Source organism: Rhea americana, unplaced genomic scaffold (genome assembly GCF_003343005.1).
Source record: "Rhea americana isolate MKP2758 unplaced genomic scaffold, rheAme1 scaffold_13, whole genome shotgun sequence".
Classification (NCBI taxonomy): Eukaryota; Metazoa; Chordata; class Aves; order Rheiformes; family Rheidae; genus Rhea; species Rhea americana.
The window spans coordinates 4,095,999-4,120,742 of record NW_028185372.1 but is presented as its reverse complement, the minus strand read 5'-3'; the positions used below and the strand labels follow the sequence as shown (position 1 = coordinate 4,120,742).

The following is a 24,744-nucleotide window of genomic DNA, read 5'->3' as shown; positions in this document are numbered from 1 at the left end:
TGGTTTCAGTAGGAATGAACTGATGGAAGAAAAGGTTACTTTTTGTAAGGGACAGATTGTTAACCTTGGTCTTAAACGAAGTGTCTCAGTGCAATCACAAATCAGGCTTTTGTGTCTGGGAAGAAAGTGCGTGGATGCTACTCGTTGTTCATGATTTCTTTTTTCTTTTGCAGCGCTTATCAATCCGAAAGCCTGAAGACTCAAAATCCAAACAAAAACAAGGAGACAATGTGAGGGAGAGGATAATCAGACGAGCCGCTTTAGAGTTTGAGGATGGCATGTATGGTATCCTTTAGCTGTGCTGTACGTTAAAGCTGTGGTGATTCGCTATGGCAGCCGCAGCTGTTCTGCTTAACACAAATTTATTTTCATGTTTGTTCTTTGCATTGCCCCGCACTTTGAATTATGTCATTTTCTTAATGCCCTATTGAAATAGATGGGATGTTAATGCATATGGAACCTGGAGTCTTTACCCAGGCACATCCAGAGTGTTTATTAGCAGTTGAATGTTTCATAAGTATGTCTTGAAAAAGTACCTTGGAAATGAAGATTACTTGGACAGGCTTTTTTTAGCATGTGAAGCATTTGGCAGAATGCAATTAGGCAGTCTAAATGCCAAAATAATTCGGTACGAATGTGAGGCATCTAACTGAAAAATAAAATGTTTGTGAAGAGAACAGTTCTAAGCTAATTGTAGCACAATGGTAACTTTGTCAGCTTACTAGTTTGCAATAACTGTGTTCCTTGTTTGTGCCTTGACCGATTCACTCAGCAAATCTGGGTATTGGAATCCCACTGCTGGCCAGTAACTTCATCAGTCCAGATATAACTGTTCATTTACAGAGTGAAAATGGCGTCCTGGGTTTGGTAAGAATATATCATGGTCACTGATAATTTACTGCAGTATACATAACTTCCTATGCTGCTGGGTTTTAGTCTTTCCGCTAAACTCGTTATAGTTTTACTAAAAAGCATATTCAAAAATTTGCCATATTGCATGATTCTATAATTCTCCTTGTAGTGTGGGAAACTCCTTAAGGAAATGCTCATTTCAGAATTATGGTGTTATTTTATTAAAATCAACCACGTTCTTAACTTTTTTCTGGAGGGATCAGAACCTTCACTAGTTCACAAGACCAAGCCTTGTAAGTTGGCTTATTAAGCACAATTTAACATAAAACTTAAAATGAATGTTATTTTCATTGTGGTAAAGCTTTATTAAATTGCATTTGGATGCCTCCCTCTGAGAAGTATTTGACATTCTGGTGAAAATGACACTGTGGTCATTTAATAATTCTGAGAGCCTCCAGCAATGTGTTCATCAGCCCTGATAGGTTAGTCAATGGAAATTGTGATTTGTTTAGATAGGATGGTGTTGTGCCAAGGAAGGGGGGGGGGAAAGCAAGTTAGCTATGATCTACTTTCAGTAATAAGCATTAGAAATAATAAAGCAGTTGTGGATTGTATCTCAAAGGTATTTTGATACAGAGCTGACATAGGTCTATTTTGTTGTCAGGGTCCTTATCCACTTGAAAATGAAGTGGATCCAGACCTGATTAATGCAGGTAAAATCTTTTGAATAAATTTCGTTTATAGAAAATGATTATTCATTAATAATCTAATTTTTTTCTTTTAAGTATTTGATCCCAGATTTCTGATTTATTTCCTTATAAATATTGATGTATTTGACTACTTTTAGTATTTTAAGTAATGGTTGGTTTTGATCAATACAGATGACTTATATTCTGGTTAGAGCTTATGCATTGGTATATATTAGTAGCTGCTGACGGAAACTCTTCTATAGCCTAAGCAGTACAGGGTCAAATTTTCCTTTTCAGAAGTGAGATTGTTTTGCGAGGCTTGTATAAGAATAGGGATTTTTTCTGGTTACTTTTCACATTGTGTCTTCTAGAAAATGGTTTTCAATGATTCATACCTCTCTAATGCAGTTTTCAAGGTTGTGTATGTAACAGGCTGGTATCTTTCTATGTAGTGAATTGTGTAAGTGATACTAATTGTATATTTGGAGAGGGAGCTGTAGCCAGGGCAGGGGCAAAATAGCCTGCCACAGAGGGCTGGGCACATCGGAATGCTGCCGCTGGAGCTGCTGCCTTTGGCAYTTTGGGAGAGGTACGGAGGTCCACGGGCACTGAGAGCAGTCTGTCTGAGAGAGGTCGGCAAAGGAGGAGCGCTTCTGGGACTGCTCTGTCTAGAAGAGCTTTCCCTTCTTCAAACATATCATCTGCTACTGCTCCCCCCCTTYTTTTTATCCAGTGCAATTTTGCACTGCTTCCATCTGTTTTAGGGCATCTCATTTCAGAAGCAGCCATGAAATGTGAAAACACCAACTTCTTAAGGTTTACCGTGTCTGTGTCTGGTTTAATTTCTGTTTTCTTAATGGTAAATTGTAGGTGTACCTGTTCCCCTTGACTGCTTCCATATAAAACTAGACCTATATATTTCATTGTGATGAATTTCAGGAGGCCTTTGCACCTTATAAATTACCATAGGTATTAGCAGAGTACATTACAGATCTATAGCTGATATTTTAGAATTAATTTTTTAAAGTTGTCTTTATTGGAAACCAGTATATCTTTATATATAGAAAAGTACCTTTGTCAATCACAATTTCTTAGTACAATTAAGCTCTGAATAGCCAAATGAGATAAACCACTGGCACAAATTAAGCTTCTAATTTARTATCATGGTACATTTTAACAATTGCTCACTGACTTAAAATATGTACTATCTGGCTTAACTGATTGATACCCACTATGTTATTCCTCCTGTTTCAGTGTTGCATTTTAAATAAAGAATTATTTAAGCCTAGTGTTTCACCAGTAGCTAACTGTTGAAATATATTGCAAGATGGAAAATGTCAGAGACACATGAGAGTTGAATTAATGCCTGAACTAAATTGAGGATTAAAAAAAAATTTTATTAAAATTGTCATTGGAAAGAAAAATATTTTAAAAGAATTTACCATAAAAATTGATAATGATAAGTTCTAGTATGGGTATTTTAGAAATGAAACATTTTAATAATAGGAGGATTAATAAAACTCCAAGAACATTGTCAGACTCARAAAATCATCATGCTTTTCTATAGATATCAAGATGATGTTGAATTATTATTTATGATCAGCAAATTTTTTTTCAAGAAGTAGTCTTACTGGGTTGAAGCTAAGATATGAGATGCAACATGGAAGTCAAGTTATTCTAGGATTGGGTAATTCAGTGTTGAGCATCTTGTCTGTGTCTGAAGCTGCACTAGACTGGACACAGGATTAGGTGAATCTCAGAACTACCACCAAGCTTATTCTTGTTCTCAGTAGTAAAACATTCAGAAACTGCTGAATCCCACTGAGACTTAGTTGGGTTAAGACCACTCTAGGTTCATTTGAGCATTTCAGCCAAATTTGTAAAACCATCTGAAGAGGAAAGAAGCTAATGACAAAGGAGTAGGATTTAATTTTGCTCCTACTCATAGATTGAATGGTACAGTATCAAAGGTTRTGGAGTCTCCTTCTCTGCAGATATTCAAAATGTGCCTGGATGCAATCCTGCGCAATGTGCTGTAGGTGGTCCTACTTGAASAGGGTGCGTTGGACTCTGCTCTCCAGAGGTCCCTTCCAACCTCAACCATTTTGTGAAATCCCAAATCCTGTTACAAAAAAAACTATTTTTACTCAAGTTTTCAAAATAAATCCTTGGCTTTTTATTCGCTAATTTGTTTTTCCTGAAAATGTAATTATATTTTTCCAAGAGATACATGGTGGTGTTTTTTTTTTTTTTTTTTTTTTTTTTGGGGGGGGGGTGTTCCAGTTTGAGTATCTCAATTATATGAAGCTTATCTTCACTGTAATATAAGGTAAACTTTTGTGTCTTTTATGTCTTATAACATAAATGAAAAAAATATATATATAAATACCAGCTTGCTAACAGCATCTTCAAGCTCTGGGTGATATGGAGCTCTTGTAACATTATTCTTTGGCCCTCAATCTGCTTCAGTCAGCTCAGAATTGCCTTAGCTTCTCTTTTTATCTCAGAGTTCTCAGTCCATATTACTGCTTACAGATCTTGTAGTCTCTCCAGCCCTTTTGGGTGCCTGATAAGGAAAGACAGCTCAAGCAGTCCCACTGCTGGTCTGGGTGACTGCATGGTGAATTCTTGAGATCTGAATGCAAAACCACTTGTRTGACCTTAATTCTGTACTATTTTCTATGTCAATACTTCATTTCCTACAGTGTCTTTGTATATTATGTGAATCAAATGAACTAAGCAAATTAAAACAGGTAACTTAGTTCTCCATTTTAACTTTCCTACTATGCTTCCTTTTGTTTTCTTGTCACTTTTGTTATGCCTGTTGTCTTTTTTTTCCCCATTTYCTAGAAAATGTTCAATGATGTCGCATTTTTCTTCCCCTCTGTTTTTAATATTAACTCTTTTTCTCAGAGTCAACTTGCRTTACAGTCTCTTTCTCTCTGGTTTCTCTTTCCTGGCTGCTCATTCTACCCACAGTTGTGCTTCTTATGCATTTCCATAGACGCTTTATGTATATAGTTATTGCTCAGACCAATTCAGAGAACTGGCAGGGGAGGAAAAAGAGGRCTCTGGATGGAGTCAAAATTAGACACTTCTATGTGATTTATGCACTAGGCACTGACTGAAATTTTGTGTTCCATTGCTTGACCCAAGAGCCATGGAAAGAACAGTGCAGCGCAAAAAAGCACATTTTCTTGTGCATTTAAATGACAGATTTAGTCTGCTATTTTTTTGTTTACTCTTCTGTTTTCTACATCATTGTCACTCTAGACTATGTAGCATCTGGTCTGCTTTCTCTTCCTTGCAACCTTCTATCTTTTGAAGATGCTCTTTCTCTCTTCCAAAAGTGATTATCCCTCACKTTTCCTGTGGATAGAACGGAAAACTGAAGTCTGCAGGGATTTCTTAACCTCTGGCCTCAGTGATATCTTGTCTGGGACTGCTAGTGTTGAACAGTAGGAAATTCTGTGATTAAAAACTGTCACATAAACTACTCCRCAATTCACTATGACTGATTAGGAAGTGTAACCAGGTCCATAGTTGTGCAAAATCCAAAGGAATGAGATAAAAACAATTATTTCCTAGTTGTTAATAGCTGTGACTGTATATATTGTCTTTTACAAATGCAATTGCTTATTTCTTTTACAGGAAAGGAGACAGTCACAGTTCTTCCAGGTTCTTCCTATTTCTCTAGYGATGAATCATTTGCAATGATAAGAGGGTAGGTAACATCAGAAGCACTTATCTTTTGAAGCATTTAGAGAATAAACTGAGTCACTAACTGAACTCATTAGTAATTCTTTGAAATGTGATTAGCATTTAACAACCTGTAAAAGTGATCGCGGACTTGTTCAGTGATGGTTTACAAAGAATTAGATCTGGCTATTGGAAATCGAAATATACTGTAACTAATAGATACCATATTGATCTTTGTGTCTAGCACCACCTGGCCTTATGTAAACACGTTWATGACTATGCTTTAACAAATACTTTTTGGTGATTTCCAAGTATCTAATCTGTAGTTGTACACTGTATATTCTCTTTACTCAGCCTGCAACTGCAGTCCTCATTCCACCCTGCTAATGGAAATTCACCATCTGCACCTGTTTTTTGTTTGTTTTTTCAGGAAGCAGGTTGGATGCAAACAAATACTAAATCATAATGGCTCTGAAAAGATAATGAGTGCATATAAGTATGTGARGGAGTGCACTTAAAATATGAGTTCAGAGCTGATTGAATGTGCATGCAATTAACCAAAACCAGACAAAAATGATGAGATTTTGAGGCTCAGTAGGCAGACAGAAAAGTTTGTGTCAGTGATGCATCTACAGAAAAGAGCAACTACATGAGTGAAACATGCTCTCTACCTCTGTGGTATACCGTCATTTTTTACGTTGAAATAATGAGTGTGAACAAAAGTTTGTAAAGATTTGTGGGCTGTTACTTGGACACGACATGCTAATTACACACTTTGCTTCTGTTACTAGAGGCCATGTTGACCTGACAATGCTTGGAGCAATGCAGGTGTCCAAGTATGGTGACCTGGCCAACTGGATGATTCCTGTAAGTAGACATGTGTATTTCTGTCACTGCACTGTRTTTAGGAAATTACAGATGTATTAGTAGGTGAGAGTCAGATAAAAGAGCAAAGGGTTGAAGTAGAAGGGACATTGTGAAGCACAAAGCTTTAAAATAGAGATGTGTACAGCTTTAAGGTTAACACTGTTTTTCTTGGATATTGTTGGGACTAAGCAATCAARTATCTGGAGTCACTCCTCTAAAATTATGCTTACATTAAGCATAATGTGTGAGGAACCAAACATGATATAGGTTAGCATTCTTTTTCCTGTTGGKTTTAATCCTTGAAATGGCATATTTTGGGGCTGAGGACTGGTGCTTTTGTTGAGAAAGCAATGAATCTTGTGTGGTTACCTAACTAGTGCAGGAGCCTGGCAAAAGGTGTGAAAGGGTGTGTAGCTATTATAGAGTTAGAAAACTGTAAAGATTCGCTGCCTTTTCTTTCCCCAGTGTTTGTGTCAAAGGATCCCAGCATTGCTATTTTGAATACATCTAGAATGAAGTAATACTGTTGTAGTTACACGAATAGTACCACAGGTGTCAAACACAGAAATATAAGCCAGTCTCAGTGTTATTTAAGCCACTGATGACATTTGCCATTCTTTGAATGCTGTTTACGTTTTAACACTAAACAGCATAAAAGTTTTTCACATTTTACAAGTTTTTTCAGATATTTGCAACTACTTACAATACAGTACTATCAGAAGAGATACCTAGAAACAAATGTGTTCTTAGTCTGGTTTAAGGTAATGAGCTGTATGGGGAACTGGATAGAGGGGGGGAAAAGTGTCCTGTCTGAGGAAAAAGCTTTAGCTGAGCACAATAGTCTGTGTGACCTTCCAGCAGATCTATGAGCGTGCAGGTAGCATAGCAGTGCATGGAGCACAGGTTGCTTTTAGCAAGGGGGGGSCAAAGGATCTGTGAAGGGAGATGCTGGAGAAAGGGATATCTGAAGGGATGTTGCAAGTGTATGTGTGAGAGAGATCATAGGAGATGTGAAGAGCTTAGGACTAGATTGGAATATGGGRTGTATGACAAATCTATCAGAAAGCAGACTTCCTTAGCTCTGCTTCTTGCAGAGTAACTTGTTTTTATAGTCACCTAACTGAGAACAGAAGGACTAATGCTGATTAGATCTTTTCAGACCCTGCTGATAAGAGTGCTGGCTTTTTTGTGATGCTTTTCTGCTTGCAGTGTCATCTGGTTATTACCGTGAAAAATACAGTCTGAGAGTTAATGCTTCTCTCTAYTGCATGTCTCTGGGATCCTGTATGTGCTCTTCTGTTACTACTCTTTTGACAAAGCTCTGTATTTGAATCTAAGCTGATAGTTAGCTATACCGTAAATGTCCAAGCGTGACATGCATGAAAGTAATGTTGGTTAGCTTTGCGTTACCCAAATTCCAAATTTGTACTAAAAATACACAAGTGAACAAATGATAAACACAAGTCTCTGGTCTACAAAGTTTCTGGTCATCTACCAAAAATACCCTTGTACTGATATCTCATAAAGCTGAAATGCCTGAAAATAGGCATTCCTGATTCATCAATGGACAGATTTTAATGTCAAAGATCCAAGTAATTTTATCTGACCACACTTAATATTGTTTCATGCAGTTGCATTTGTACTGCRTCCAAAAGCTTTTATTTAACTAGAGCATTCATTCTTGAAAAGTGAACTGAACTAACTTCAGTTCATTGCAATAATTGCAGCCCTTTCTTCACTCTTATCCTCTGATCTCTAATAGAGAGRAAAATCCTGTGAGTAAAGGAAGATGAATGTGAGAATATTCAAAGCATATGCAATAAACCAAGCTATTTATTTGCTTATGCAGGAGATTCTTCCTAAACACAAGCATTTATTGATAGATTTATTTCATTAAACAGTACTTATGACTTTTTGAGTTCATCTCTGGTGTTTCTCAAATGAACAAGCAGGCTTTGGGGAAGGGAAAGAGGGAAAGAAGAGGGAAATGGCAAATTTCTGAGGAGCCCYTGGGAACAGAGTGCACTTGAGACAGCGTGGCTGAAGCAGGTAGAATAGATATGCTGAGGACACCAGTGGATGAGGGCTGGAGACTGAAGGAAGACGGGCAAGCAGGCAAGAGCAGATGGGTGACCATGATTCCTGGGAGCTGCTGGATTGAGCCACCTCACTTAAGATTGAAGGACACAATAGCCGACCTGTTTCTCCCAAGCTATTACCAGAATTGCTGTTAGGAGGACAGCCTCACTGCATGCTTACAGGGGAGCAGTACAGACTGTCACAGCAGTCCTGGCTCCAGTGCCAGTGTACTTGCCTCAGGATTTTAAAAATTCTGGGGTTGACCACTTCTCCCTGCTTGTATTTGCTTCATTTCTAGTTCCTTTCTGCCTGTGACTTTTTGGGACCYTGCTAAAGAGTTTTATGAAACACCTCAGTTTCTGCAGCCTCTCTAGTGGCTAGATCGTCCTGGGAAATAGCTCTTCCTTTTCTGTAGCCTTCCTGATGGAAGATATGACTCCATTTTTCACTGAGACATGTAGCAGAAACTGGGCACAGATCAGAGCAAACACCGGAACTACTGAAAGTGTCACCCCTGTGACACTAGAGGCTTTGTCTTACTATTAGTTCTGCTTGTTTTAATTGTTGCATTTGCTTAGAACTTTAGTATAAGGAAACTTCTCTTCCTCCAAAGAGCTCAGAGTAAATATTTTTCCGTAGTCTACAGGAGAGAGCAAAAGACAAGGTTTAGGTACCAAAAAGTAAAGTACTATWGTGTCTTGCATTTTGGTGTCTTACCTCTGAGTGGAATTTGATATCTTTGGTAACTGGATAGCTTTACATGTCACTTTTCCTGAGTATTAAATTCTAGTCTTTTGATTTGTGCATGGTACGGTATAATTTCTGAAGTCAGTTACAGTGTCTCCAGATTTAAAAAAAAAAAAAAGACACTTGATATGGCCTATTAATATGGTTTCTTTGACTAATGATGCTTCTGCATTTCTGAAAAACCTACAAGCCATTAAACAACATCTTTTAATCATTTTTCTTCTCTTTCTCTTGCTCTTAAAAGTGATGAATGAGACATAATAAGGATTCAGTGATACTAATAACTACTGATACTGTTGATACGATGTACAGCAGAAAAGCTRTAGAACCAATGATGGAGATGGCCTGCAGTTGGAGGTAGAAAAATCTGAAAGAGTAAAATGTATGAGATTTCTGTGACAACATTTCACTAGGTAGAAAATTACTATAGATTAAAGTTATGTGATGAAGCACTTCATTAATGAGAGAGTAAAATACTCCTGGATAAAGAACATGAAAAGGCTGAGGTACTCAGCAACTTCTTTGCTTTAGTTTACTGGTACGGCATCTTTGGCAGAATTTGCGGGAGTACCCACCATAGAAGAAGATTGATTTAGGGGCTATTTAAGTAAACTGGACATATAGATGTCCATTAGGCTAGATTGGAGGCATCTGAAGGTGCCGAGGAAGCTAGTAGTTGCTGGGACCATGAGGCTCAAAGTGTAGTGCCCAGCACAGCCTCAGGGTTGATACTGTGCTGATACCATTTAACATACCCGTTCTGTATGAACAATACAAAGCAAATAAAATTTTGAGCAAGCAGATCAGCTGTAGCTTGCTCCTGGWGTGTAAGATATGTTTTGATAGCAAAGGAAGTGCAGTTAAGGGGCAGATCAGGACAGTGATGTAATTTGTGGAGGGTGGCTCTGTTGGACATCTGGAAGTGGACTGTTCTTTAACTCACACCCCTCAAATCAAAAACAACAGAATGAAAAAAAAAAAAAACTCTTTGGATTTTCAAACCAGCACCCTATATTTTTAAATGCTGTCACTTGGAGTAGCCAGATTTAAAGATTTAAAGTGTTAATAATGGAATAGAAAGAAAAACAATACAAAAGTTCTAGAGCTTTCTCAGAGGAGATTATCTGTAAAGAAACCATGAAGAAACCCATTCAAATTTAGTAACAAATCTTTTAATTTGCTATCTATAGAGGTCAGTATAACCTAAGATGTTAGGAATGAAATTCTGTACATTAAAAGGTAGGATTTTTTTACAAGGATTCAAAGTAGCTTTTTTGTATGACTTTGAACTTTTAGTGTTGTTTGTCAGTTTGCGTGTTCATCAGCTGAGTCTTTTTTTWATACCTAAAGTGAAAGTAAACTTTGGCAGAGACCAGTGGAATTGCGGGAGGAATGCAAAAATGTTGCTGATCTGTTTTATTTATTTGTAACATCTAATCTGAAAGCAAAGGACTCCAAAGCAACAATTTTTCTGACTTGACATGTTCATTGCTGATGATGGGAGGAAGTGTGCCTGTCTCTGGATTCCTCAGAACATTGTAGCTTCTTCTCTAAGGAGTCTCAATACAGGCTGTTTATACCTTTGCTTAAATAGGAAGAATTTTGAACAAGACTTGTCTTTATTTTGAATCTAAACATATTGCCTGCAAGTGGCTCTCTCCAGCATTTCTATTGCACCAGGTGYATTGAACTGTCTGCATTTGTTTCTTGCTCCCAAGTTGAACAGTGTGATGTTACAAGAAATTTTATGAGAAATATATTTCCTTTTTTTATAATTATTGTCAGTAAAATAGTGAATGCAAATTCGGCAATTAAATTTTGTATAAATACTAAACATGCAGGTTAATTACATTTAATGTGTGTRTGCATCTCAGCACTGAAGTATGATAATACCTGAGTAGGACTTACAAAGTAGTAGCTTACCAGTGAGGAAGGACAGGACCTGCAGTTACCTACATTCTCCTTTGAAATTTAGGTTTCAGTGGGATATTATTTTAATATGAAATGGTATTTTGTGGACACCTGCCTTGGAATGAAGCCTCCTACAGTAGTATGTCGGCTTACTGTTTCTCTTCCAACAAACAAGTGCTTGGGAACCCTACAGAGCCCTTGCAGGACATAATTTTTACCATTGAAGGACTCTTGGGGCCTGAAAAAGAGAAGGGGAGTATATTATGTAYTTAATCTTCCTTTCATCATTTTGAGGACTTTTTCTTATCCTATTTTGTTTGTGAAAAAACATAACCTTCTCTTGTGTTTTCTGAAAAATGCCCCATCACCACAATAGCAACATTTTATTTTATAATACCTAGGCATTATTAGAAATCTCTCTTTTTGCAATTCTCTTTTTTGCAAATAGCTGTAAGAAAGCAGAAGAGCTGAATATCTTATCTTTTTTTTTTAAAAAAAAAAGAAAGAAAGAAAAAAAATCCATTGTGTCCATGACCCACACCTTCCCAAGAATATTTGGACTGAAACGCAGCAAAAAATTGTYAATAAGGTGAGATGAGAGGGGCAGAACTCTTCCGAGGAACATAAACCCTTTACAGTAACTGATGGAACAAGAGAGCTACAAGGAAACTGTCAGCTTGTCTCTGTCTTCTCCCTAACCCTTTTTAAGTATACTCAATGTTGGACCTCCCAGAGAGCACAAGTTCATTTGCAAAACTTTTTTTCTTGCTTCAAACTCTAGCTGATCAAGTGTGTTTTTATAATAGAGCACTGTAATTTGAAGCACTGCCACTGAACTAAATCTTTCCTTCTAGTTTCTTAAGCTAGCAGCACTAATGTATTTGGAAGCTTACAAAGTTCAACTACAAAAAGCATACAAACATGTAAACCTTGGGCCCCAGACAACATGCGAAGAAGGAGCAGGAAAACTGCAGGTGTACTGTMGGAGCTGCTCATTTGAAATTTTTAGAATGATTTGTCTTAAAAACTGAGGTCAATGTGAGTTAAATGTTACACTTGTGTCTTACCAATTGCAAAAAGAGAACAATTATACTACCTGCAATTTGCCCTGTTAAGTGAAAAATGAACAAAAAAATGAACACTACTTTTTAAAAGTGAAATGTACAGTTCCCATCCCAACTAGTTTCCAGYACTATTTTAAGCCCTACTTAGCTTTTATCAGAGATTCCACATCACAGCTGGCTGTTGCAATTGGTCTCCAATAAGAGTAAATATTTCTTTCTGTGACCTGCTGCTTTTTACAAAGTTTTCAAATAAAACAATCTGGCTCATGTCAGGTGCAGTCAAATGTACTATTAAAATCTAAAGGAAACAAATTGCTCATTGCTCATAAATGCGCAGTGTTTAAAGGTGGTAAAACTATTTTGTTCTGCATGTTTATCTTAGGCAAAGAAACAATGTCTTTTTGGAATCTTTTTGTGGAGCATTGTAGTTCAAATTTAGAGTTCAGTTTCAATAGCTACAGTAAGAGCAATATAAGACTCATATTTTGAGGAATATCCAAAGAATAAAACCATGGTTARCTGGAGTTAATGCTTAAGTTATTTGCTTTGCCAACAGTGAGTATGTTTGCCTAAAGAAGAGCAGCAGATGGATTGATTTAATTGTCCCAAAGTCCTTCTCAACTTGCATTTTACTGCTTCTGCACACATGTAGGGATGAAATTCTGTATCTCAGTCTGGTGTGACATTTCCAGCAGTGGTTTTTCTTTGTCCTTCAACTGTATTTATTTCTTAAGGAATTTCCCAGTTGCTGTAGCTCTTTAATAGAGTAAAAAAGCCTGGAAAATGAACTAACATCATTATTAGGGCAGATATTTTGATAACATAATCCCTGATGCAAACATATTTTGAGCCAGGAAGGTAATGTCTCAGCTTCAGCTACTCAAAATAACATAATTTTAAAGTAACATAATTTTGCTGGTGAATCTCCTGCAGACTGATAAGAGGTCACTGCAGTCTCTGGAAGGATTCTGTATTTCAAGGTAGGATGGATTATTTGAGCAGTGCCAGGAAATTAGGTGCAGATGTAAATTCTGTCATCCCTTTTAGGTTTATATTTACAAGGCAGTGTTTACTAGTGTGTTAAGACAAAGTTTGAAATGTTTCAGGTGATTAATATTAAATATTAATTTGATCTCAGAAATACYAAGGGAGTTTACAGATATAGAAAGGGGTGATTCATTCTTTACTCTACAAACAATAAGAAATAAATTCTGTTGTGTGTATTCCTTTCATTATACTAAAGAGATTTCCAGTAAGTTGYTGGCTTGACAGCTTAATGAGACAAGTCTCTCCCATATGTTTTGTATCACAGACCATAGATACTTATACTAGTAAGATTCTGAATAACATAGGAATCAAAAGGAAGTATAAGAGAAATATTTTTCTATAGGGAAGTTTCCAAGTTATTTAACCATATACTTTTAGGCTTTACAACCAAAAGTAAACAACCAACCACATATTTTCTATGATTTATTTTAAATWCCAGAAAAGAGCCAGTCAAAAGAGAGAAAATATAAAACATTTGAGACAGACATTAGTTTCTTTTAATCTGTAAAATTCCTTGCCTCGTGTTTCCTACTAACTTTCCCTATCACGCTAGGGAAGATTCCATTCCCCTTCCTACCCTCCCAGCAACTCAGGGGAAGGTATGAAGTTGTTGCCTAGCTTGGTTTTGGGGGTCTAGTTTTTGCCAGCTGTCCAAAAATGACTGCTTTTAGTCATTTATAAGAGATGTGTGCCARGTCTGGACTTCTTGCCTTCCAAGATCAGATGCAGTTTGTTTAAGGTGCAGAAGCAGGCAGGAGTTGAATTTCAATAAATAGTGCAGCATTACAGAAAAGAAAAATAAAGGTAGCTGAACACCAAGCCACAATACAGCTGCTGTGATAACAGGTGCAATTTTGTCACTCTTTGAAAGAAGAATGAGGCACAGAAGCAGAAAACATTAGTTGGTTTGAGGGACAAACAGAAATGAATAATGATCCAAATTCMTTTATTTACCCGTGTTCCAAAGTGACATCCAAAGGCATCTGGAATGAAGTAAGCAGAACAGTTTGTGCTGATACAGTGATACAAGCCATGGTTATCTAAACTAGCAGGTGGAGAGCTTGAGTGTGCTCAGATGTTTTTGTTACGTTTTTATAAGTGAAGATTTCTTAGGAGGGAATAATGATATTTGTATCACCATGAGAATAAATGCTTTGCTTTTATAATGTCAGAACCATTGGAACTAAATTGCTGTCTCCTCTGTGTCAGGGCTTCCATTAAGTCAATGGTACTACTAGATTTAAGTTACACCCCAGGACACTGAGCATAGCAATCGGCCCTATGTACTACTCATTATTCTTCTACTGTTTGCAACACAGAGAGCTTAGAATGAGACAACTGTTTCCTCTCTAGTGAAACCTTGTTTTTGTCTGAATACAGTGGTGAAATATACAGGCTTTCTATGCAGAAAAAAAAAAGTGAATATATTGTCCTGTCAATGCAGCCAATATATCTGTCTTGTTTRTTGTAAAAAATGTTAAACTACTTTAAAAAATTTTCATTTCAGGGTAAGATGGTGAAAGGCATGGGGGGTGCCATGGACCTGGTATCCAGTGCACAGACAAAAGTGGTTGTCACCATGGAACATTCAGCCAAGGTAAGGCTCTGCTGCGTCTTTCTAAAACAAATATTTTGTGCCAGAAAAGATTTCTTACATTGATTGTCCCTCTTTGTGAGAACTTGATGGTTTTACAGTTAGCTATTATGGAGATATAACAGGGAGTTAGTGTGGTTCCTTGCCTTTTGTAAGTGAACCATTCACTGTGGAAAAAATGGAATATGAATGTGGCATTTAGTATTTACTAAATTCACTGAGAGTAGCAATTGCCAGAGCTGCAGTAAATGCTGCCAGGTTTTTTACTGTTTACCTCAGGACAATTGGAAAAATGAGGTTTCCTATGGCTAAGTACTTGCTATGATGAAAAGATATTTACCTTTGAAGTTGCCAATCAAATTGGTATTGACAGCTAGATAAAATGGATCTTCTGGGGATAATATGATGCGGGCTGCCTTACATATTATATTATTATGTGATAGAATTTAGTCTGGAGAATCCTTTGCAGGGGAGGTTTGCAGAGATAAACAGCCTCCCACAACAGAAAGTCATAGGAACCTTGTCTTTTGAAACTTCTAAAACTGGGCTGTCTAGAATGTGAGAAAAGTGGGCTGAAGGACAAAATCTCTATTCTCAGACAACTGAAGTAGTTGTTTAGAGTTAACCTTTYGTTTCATTTATATGTTGTTCCAAATCTGTTGTGTGTCTGCAGTAAGAATTAATTATATTAGTGTGAGGTTTATATCCCTGCTCTGAACATAGGGTAAACATAAGGAATTTTCTTGATAGTAGATATGAGAGTTAAATATATTACTGGGTGTGGTTTTTTAAAATCTGAAATAAGGAATTAATTTTCCCTTTCAAAAAAAAAAAACTATTAAAAATACAGAATTTGCACGATTTGTACAAAGCTGTGATGTCAAGGGGCACATTTTCAGTGACAGGACTGAGACTGACCCAGCAGTATATGCAAAAAGCAAATTCATCTATGTGTCTTGCTCCCCTATCCCAACCTCCTCCCCCGCACCCCAAAACTGCATGTGCAATTATCCATTTTCTCAGACACATACTTAATGCATTACTGACATTTGAATAAATTTTTATTTCTAACTTCCAGATACTGTGAAATTCAGTTAGGGCTCTAAATCCACACACAGTACAACTCTCTGTGCCATTTTGTCTCTTTAAAATACTATTACCAAAGTCTCTTTTCAGTAGGGTGCTTGGAAGTTGTTTGTTTGTTGTTTTTAGTCAGTAGGAGTACTGAAACCTGAGAAGGATGGAAGCACAGGTAGATTTGCTATTATAAGCAGTCTAGGCATAAACTTATTTATTTTTGTGTATATGTACCTAATTTGGGTCATTCAGTACAAGGAATGCCTGATGTGCACTTCTTGAAAGTCTATTATAGGCTTTCCTAAAGTATTTCTTCCACTTCAGTTCTTTATATGAAAGCACTACAAAAATAGAGTATAATTTTTCATTATATACTTATTTTAAAAAGAAGGCTACTGATATTCTTGGAGCTCTTCCTCTTATGTAGCTTCTTTCTGGGGTCTTCACACTTCTTCCAGAAGTGAAGAGGCTTTGTTCAGAAATCAAAAGCTGCTGTTACAGTTTTCAGATGCTCTTTCCTCCCCCTGCCCCCCCGCATACCTAAACAAATTTATAGCACCTGTGACACGAGTTCTGAAAGTCAGAAGCCTTCTATTGGGGTGGTTAGATCTTACATAGCTGATTTTATATTCAAGTCCTTTTATTTCTTTACTCCAAAGATTTTGTCACAAACTGTTATTTCATCCATATCTAAGAAGCACTTCATACATCTCAGGAGCACTCTTTCATCCTGCTCAGAGCACAGTGTGCTACTGAGTGAAAGAAATGTATATACGTACTGTTAGAACATGCTGGTTTATTTAGAGGTATACTGGCAAGAGGCTGAGGGTAGAGTGGYTGTATTTTTTGTGCGTTTTTGTTATCTTCTCAATAAATAATACCTATTATTAGATACTAAAGCCACCTGCAAATCAACAGGAGTCAAGAGCTGATGGCCTGAAATACAGTGGAAGGCTATGGGATATACACAATACTTTCAATGACCATGTTCCAGAGTTGTTGCAGTAGATTGTTCTTGTAATCAGTTTTGTCTGATTTGTGATCTCATAAAGGACCTTTTAATGYGTTTCAAGTTTCTTTTTATTAATAATGATAATTTGTTAAACTTTAAAGTACAATTTCTTAGAATTTAAAAGTCCATTCTCTGTTAAGTATGCATATTGTAGTTTTAAATGTAACAAGATGTTGAATCCTTGCAAGCAATGGAAGACACAACTCATGTTTAAATTATGAAGGTGAATCTAGTATCTCTCAASGCCCAAAGAAATACTCAAAGGATTTTCCTGTTTTTACATTCTGATATAGAGTATATTACAAACAAAACTAAACACTCTCTGTTCCACATTGTTTCAATAACAATGTTTATACTAAAATGGAACTCAGAAGCACAGAAAAAAGATGATGACGTGAAATGACTTTTGCAGAAGACTCTTCAGCTTAAGAAAGAGATCATTAAGGGAGGGTAACATAAAACAGTGGCATGGGGAAGATGGATGCAGAATGTTTGGTCGGTATCTTAACTGTTGGGAGCTAAGGGAAATTAGCAAGCAGCAGCTTTAAAACAGCAAAAAATATTGAAGTTGTAGATCATCAGCAGGATGTTGTAGGAGCTCAAAATATTGTCTGGGAGTGATTAAACTGATTTATGAAACTAGGTTTATCAGTGACAAATAAACAGGATTGTCCAGAAGCAACCTCCATCTCAGGAAATCGGTAAATCACAGCAAGTCAGGGACCAGGAGGATACAGTTGTGGAAGGGTGACTATTTTGGCTCCATAGTTTAGGTCACTGTGAGAAACTTGGCAGATGATCCTTGTGTCTAACATTATAGTAGTGCTTTGATATATTTTTTACTGAATTAGCTTTTTTTTCTTTATAACTCTGAAAAACAATAGTAAAGGAGAATAGTAGTGATGTTAAATGAACAGATGCTGCACCAAAATTGCTAAATAYTGCTATAGGTTTCTCTTACAAATGAGAGAGAGAACAAATCCTATATAGACATAGACTGTAAAAATGCATGCAGTTCCATTTGGATTCCTATTCTGATAGTGCCCTGAAAGCTCAGATCATGATAGATGGCTTCTAAAAGTCACCTTTAATGCTAAGTGGTAATATAGTCATCTTCAGATCAACTATTAAGAAGCTGGAATGTGTCCATGCGTTTTAATCTCAATTGGATACCAGGAAGGGATATTGCATCTCATATGCCTTAGAATTACACCTAATATGTTATTGCAGATATTAAAAATAGCACAGGTGAGTCTTCTCTCTTAGGAAAAGAGTGCAAGAAGGTCCTTGAGGTGGACATGATATAAGTTGATCAATTGAAAGTAATGCTCTGTCTCAAGTCATTATTTTCACCAAGAGTGAGTCTATTTCATTGAAGTAGTTGCCTTGATACAAGATGTGGATCTTGCCAGCATAATTAGAATGAAGAAATAGTTCTTCACAGAAGATAAATTCAAAATCACACAGATTGCTCATTTTTTCATCACTCAGGAATCATACTGGCTGAGGTTTGGTTGCCCAGTTTGTTAAGCCTTAAGGCAAACTGATGGTTGTAAATTAAAAAAATTAAATTAAAAAAATTTGCATTCAGATGATTAAATTAGACTTACTGCACTCTGAGATGTTTGAAATGCATAGCTGAAAATTAGAGAAAAAATAAAAGCATGTGATAATGGTTGAGATGAGCACTTAATGCTACTTCTGTAAAATATCTACAAATAGTGACTAAAGGTGCAGTGATCTGTCCGTTTCATGTCCATTCAGAGCTCTTTCAGCCTGTATTCATTTGGCAGGATCTAAAGCCATTTGTGAACTCCTATTAAAGGAAAGAAAGAAAAATATGGAGAGAAAGAAAAACTCTCTATCTGAACCCTAAATATCCAGCTTCCCATCAAAACTGCATATTTTCATTAGGTGATATTTCTCATAAGATTTAATGTAGCTCGCATTTGGTGTCCCAGAAAGAAAGTGCCTGAAAGTAAATTGTTTTTTTTTTTTTGCCTTTCTCTAATTTGTCTTTGACATGTCATCAGTGGGGTTCCATCTGTCTCTTTTCCTCACATTCCAGTAGGAAAGAAAACAAAATTAAGCAGAAGTACATTTAACTTCTAAACTCAGGAACCCACTCAGTGGTACCATGAGATTCCTGTTAGTCATCACACTTCATGTAGGATTTAAGTAAGAACTGTCCCAAATTGTTTGAGACACAGTCTGCCATAAGGGAGAAATCTAACTGTTCTGAGTACTGTGAAGTTTCAATAACACTGAGTGTCTTCAGCTGTGATTTTTCTTTTTCATGTTTATATTCGAATGCTGAGTAAGTGTCATTGTTTTTGAAAATTAATGTTTGTCTATATCTTGTTAAACACAGGGCAATGTCCATAAAATCCTGGAAAAATGCAGTTTACCGCTTACTGGGAAACAATGTGTAAATCGCATCATTACAGAGAAGGTAAGTGCTTGAATCCTTGTCAATCCTTTCATCCTGTATCCCTAGGGAAATGCCATTTAGTAGAAGTAGTAAAGCTTAGTAAAAGTAAAGATTGTATTCTGTATCTGTTGCCAACAAAAGGCAAAGATTCCCCTTGAACTTCAATTCCCCAGGCCCAGTGACTCATGTTTTTTATTTTAAAGCTTTTACCAGTGACATCTGACCTACTGGACCATATTCTTAAACACCTTCAGAACAGAGATGCTGTACATGAGCAGTATTTAAGCAAAGCAATTCTACTTATAATTATTCCCAACGCATATCTGAAAATTTTCCTTGAGAGGTGTAAATTCTCAAATACAGTTGTAAGTGAGCTATGTCACAGCTCACTTCTTCCAGCAGAATAAAAAATGTGGCACATACACATCAGACAGCTGGCGTCTTCATTGCTGTACATGTCAGACTCTTTTAGAGAAGCTGTAACAGTACCTGTAATTATACCAGGGCTTTAATTCTTTTGTCCTTACTTGAAGTTCACTTGTGAAGCAGTTTACTCTTCAGTTTAAGTCCATGAGTGTGTGTGATCTTGCTGCTGCACAAAGCAGGCTAGAGAATATTTTCAGTAGAGGCTAAGTGTCTTGAGTTTTTGCTGTAGTCATGCTTTTCTCATTGTCAGTGTTTACATATTTAAGGGCTAAGAGTAGTCCCTCTGTGATCCTTCTGTCATACTAAGTAGAATGCTTCAAAGGTGCTGATTTGCTTTCTCTCTGTGGTCTGTTACTACTGTTACTTAAACCCTTCCTCCACATAGTAGGGAAAAATAAATGAAAGTGTGGAAGTTTATTTACAGTCTTTACTATCTGGCCAAATACAAATGAAAGAAAAAAAAAAAAAAAAAAAAAAAAAAAAAAAAAAAAAAAAAACAAAAAAAAAAAAGAGAGAGAGAGAGAGACTGAACAAGAACTGAAAGAAAATAAGACTATGACATAAACATATAACAGCACTTAGAATATATTTTAAACTCTGTTTCCCCACTGGCTTCCTAGGCTGGATGTTCCTTACTCCCAACTTCCGTCTTAAGATTCAGGTTGTCTATCACCTTTTAGTCCTGTAAATCAGTCTCATGTTCCTGAAGAAGGAATGTTGAACTTCAGTACACTTCTGCAATGAGTTTAAGACTTCGCTTTCCTTTCAAGTTTGATCTTCACTGGACTTTTTCTATTGACTTTCTTTATGGAAGTGTCTAGACCTTATGTTTTCCCTGGCAACTGGTTTGTGACCTGTATCTCTCCCTCTKGCAGGCACCATTAAAGTGTGTATCATTTTACAGGTGTGTTTATTTGATGCATTTTAGAGCCTTGGGAAGAGGAAAGCGTGTCTTGTGAAGATATTGGGAAAGAGCAGCCTTTGCCCCTTTAGTCACTTCCTCCCAGGCTCTATATTACAAATAAAAATCMTTTTCTTTCATTGCTAGCTTCTAAAACCTAAAACTACTAAAATCTGTAATGAAATAGGATGTGCAACAGAAGTTGGAGAAGATCATCCTCGGTTGATGTTCAGCGGCCAGCCACACTATACCTCTCTGCTGGCCTAAAACCACAGACAATGGTAGTTCTCCCCTGTTTTCTATCATAATCTCTTGGTAGGCATTGCTTTGTAGCAAAGGATGTCTCTACCCTTTCCTTTGCCCCTCCCAATTCTCACCAGAATTTTCTCCTCAAAACTAACATGTCTCATACTTTTTATTTCTTCAAGTACAGATGAATGTTGCAGAAACCTTTATTGGTCAGTCAGAAATGTGTAAAGCGATAGTGATTGATGATGGCATCATTTGTTACTTAGGAAACTATACATATTTCAATGCATTTTGTATAATATAACTTTATTTCCTTGCTATCTGTTTTAAAATTTTTTAAAAAAGTACTTGTGTGCTATTTGAATCTGACAGGCTGTGTTTGATGTGGACAAGAAAAAGGGACTGACCCTTGTGGAAATCTGGGAAGGACTGTCAGTGGATGATATCAAGAAAAGCACTGGCTGTGACTTCACAGTAAGTCATTCTACAAACAAACATAGTTATTCCTTTGTCAGAACAAATATTCTTCACAGATATTCTTCACAGATACTTATCGCATGATGACTTCTAGGTTCAGTAAGTTTCCCTTTTACAAATGGAAGGGTACTGGGTAGACTGCTAGTGAGATTTACAATGCAACTAGGARGAGACCTTATGGGACATTTTAGGGCTAATTGAATGTGATTATATTAGTTACTGAATTAGAATCCACCTGGAAAAGACAGAAGAGAGGGAAATTGTCAAGAGTAAAAAGGATAATGTGGAAAGGGAACTTCTTGTAATGCTTTGAAGAGGGCAGCTGATTTGTACCTGAGGTAGAACATTTGTTCTTCTGGATAAGTCAGTTTAACCCTATATTGCTAAGTTTTCATAATATCTGTAGATGAGGCTGTGAGTCTTCTCAACAGGGGTGACTACAAGTGTCCTCTCTATGCCACTGATGCGATTCGTTTACATGCTTCTACTGCTGGTATTCTTACTCTTTCTTTCCTATTGTCTTATATGAATTAAACTTGTGTTCTGCATTAAATTATAAAGTCACTGCCTTTTCACCTCCACATTCCTTCTTAAGAGGCCACTTAATGCCAATGGAAAACTGTACTACATTGGAGCATAACTGAGGAGACGTTTAACAAAGACTGATTCCGTATGTGTGGCTGATAACTTGAACAAGTCCTTCTCCCACATGCAAGTTCTCGCACCTGTGTGTGTGTGTGTGTGTGTGTATATATATATATATATATACACACACACACACGCATATATATACATATAAATGTGTGTGTGTGTGTGTGTATGTATGTATGTTTTTCCTCTTGTGTTGTAAAGTCTTGTGGGGTAGTCAGCCCTCTTTAGGTAACAACAGTGACTGGCAATGTACCGTGTACTTGTGTTGTAAGAGTAGCTGGGGAACATTTGGTAATGGAGTGCAGTACTCTGGCTATCTTCCTCTTTGTATGGTTGCATGGCAGGGCTAAGGCACATAATTGTGGAGCAATTATTATGTAAAGATTTTGTTATTTGAATATTTGAATGCTACTGGCAGTAAGTAAAAAATTCTGAACAATGTGCTTTGAAAGCCTGGTGAATTTCATTCATTCTCTGCATCTATAAAAGTAATTTTTGATAACCAAATATGATAGGGAATGCTTTTCTTATGGAGTTTAAAATATTTTAAGTAAAGAGCAGTTCACTACATACTCATTCATTGATTTGAATATATTCATGTATCTGAGAAAAATTCTCTTTATAGATGAGTCTCCTGCAATGGCATAGTGTAGGAAACTTGCTACAAAACCACTTTGCTCCCTTATTCATTTTCCATGTAACATTTTCTGGAAGTCATTATTATTTTTTAATTTACAGTGGAAGCAGCTTCCCATATTCAGCAGTTCTATGTGCAAAATAAATTGTCTGTTCAGCTGCTCCCAGTGATCTAGGGAAAAGTGACCATTTTTTTAAAACTTTGATAGTGTCAGAGCTCATCTGTCTTTGACTGATCAGCCTCTCAAAGGCTAACCCCATCCTAAAACATAAAAACTCACCTTGTAGATTTATATTTGTTGCAGTCAATCACTATTTTATTCTTGCATATTTAATTTTAGGATTAACTTCATGTGGAATTTGAATGTGTCCTGTTTAGTAAGCATTTATATAGACTGAAGCTACAGGAAAGGACTTTATTGTCAGAAGATAGCAGTGGTGAGATGCATTACCTGTTTGTTTGGAAGGAGTTGGTTTCTTTTGGTCAGGTGAACAATATATTGCTTTCAACCCAAAGTGAAATCCAGCAGCCATAGCTTGAGGCAGTAAAAGCAGAGCCAGCCAAGGGATTCAGAGAAAGAGGTGACAGGCACAAATGATAGGCTATGAGAGCAAGCTTTGAAGCGATACTCCGAATGGGTAAGATAGGGAAAGACTGTCACTATCAGGACCAAAGAAAAGTTTACCACAACTCACTGGCACTTACTGCCTTCCTGTAAATGTTGTATAAGAGTAGCACAAGTTTTTAATCTTTAGGTTTGCCTGTAGTTAGCAACTGATGAGAGAGAGTGCAATATTATCGAGATCCCTGGAATCTGTCTCACTGGGATCCAGAAGAGACTCTTCAAAAGCACCCCTTCCTGCTTCTCGAGCAAGCAAACTCCAGTGCCATCCGTTCGTACAACGGCCTGGTTATGCATGAAATCATGAGTTGCACTGAAGGAATTGCATGAAAAATGTAGATGCTACTTGGTTTATGCACTTTTATATTCTTATCTTGAAAGCATGTAGCTTGCATAAATGCTCGAAAAGTTCRTACTTGGCTGGCCTCTGCCAGGATATGCGCTTGGGTCAATGTTACCTGCTGACTGATAGTTCCAAAAGTACCAGAAATCTTTATAGCTCTGCAGGTGGAAGGGGTGAATTATAAGGATTTATTTATTTCAGCAGTAGCATGGAAAAGCATTAGTTCTCCCTGTCTCCCATTTTCTGTCTGCTGTCTTCTCTTAAAGAGTATTTCCAGGCCACAGTGACTCAGTTCTCCTCCCATTGCAGTCCTTAGCAACACTTCCCTTGATACCGGTGATGGCAATCCTGGCTTACTGTTATGTGAAGCTTGACCCTTGAGGACCTGATTTTTCATATACAGAGAACATCTGTAGTTCCTGTGCTTCATTTTGAAGTTAAGAAAATAGAGGTTTGAGCAGTGGTAGACAGTTGTTCAAAACGTAGTATCTTTGATCCTTTTTTCCACATATCAATACACTGTCTCAGGCTCCCTTAAAGAATCACAAGTGCAGCTGTTACTCTTGTATGTTCACTGAATGAAACTTCTTGTTTACATTGCTGACAGGGACTTCAGTGATATTTTATTGCAACAGTAAAAGCAGAATTTTAGCGTCATATATTGTGCTTGTTTGAAACAAGACTAACGGATGGAAAATGAGGAGCTGATGTTTTTCTAACTTTTTTTGTCATGCTAACTAAAATTAGCATCTCTTCATGTTCATTACAACCTGAGAATTGTACATTCATGTTGTACTACCTGTGCAAGCTCCTTTCTTTTGTAGAGGAGAGCTTTATAGCCTCTATGACTTTCTTTGAGAGACATCTGCCCATGCATTCCCATTTTCACAGCCTGCTTCTTTGGGAAAACATCTCCTAAAGGACACTTGCAACAGCAAAATGTCAAAGAAAAGAAGATTTAGAGTCAACAATCTTGATTATACACTGGCATCACATCAAAAATAAACAATTCACCCTCAATTTCACTGTGCTGTGAAGGCAAAGTATTGGTTTATCTTATATGCTTAAATCAGATCTGCTGCTACCTAGCGTATAGATCACCTTGGCAGGTAATCTGTTTTGACTTGTACTGGCTCATACCCTTGAGACCATCAGAGAAGAGACTGAGAAACCGTATTTTTGCAGATACATTTCATTATAAAAATAGTCAAGGAAAGTCTATGTACATAAAAACTCTTCTCCTCTTTTTTTAATCTGAGAGCTCAGTTTTACAAAAAGAACTGAAAAGATAACATGGAGTTTTGGAAAAGTGGCTGCCAGGACAAAAGAAACACAACATAGTTGAATAGCAATTGCCTCATGTATGGTA

General features: G+C 36.9%; 1 protein-coding gene across 1 annotated transcript in view; it reads left to right on the top strand.

Moving 5' to 3' along the window:
- The window catches only part of OXCT1 (3-oxoacid CoA-transferase 1), a 73,275-nt gene that overhangs the window by 43,020 nt on the left and 5,511 nt on the right, over nucleotides 1-24,744 (top strand). The window contains exons 8-15 of the mRNA XM_085326376.1: nucleotides 174-285; nucleotides 773-867; nucleotides 1,517-1,565; nucleotides 5,193-5,265; nucleotides 6,032-6,107; nucleotides 14,463-14,552; nucleotides 19,010-19,090; nucleotides 21,018-21,119. Of these exons, the coding sequence (XP_085182502.1) occupies nucleotides 174-285; nucleotides 773-867; nucleotides 1,517-1,565; nucleotides 5,193-5,265; nucleotides 6,032-6,107; nucleotides 14,463-14,552; nucleotides 19,010-19,090; nucleotides 21,018-21,119 (678 nt within the window). The remainder of the gene's footprint in view (nucleotides 1-173; nucleotides 286-772; nucleotides 868-1,516; nucleotides 1,566-5,192; nucleotides 5,266-6,031; nucleotides 6,108-14,462; nucleotides 14,553-19,009; nucleotides 19,091-21,017; nucleotides 21,120-24,744) is intronic.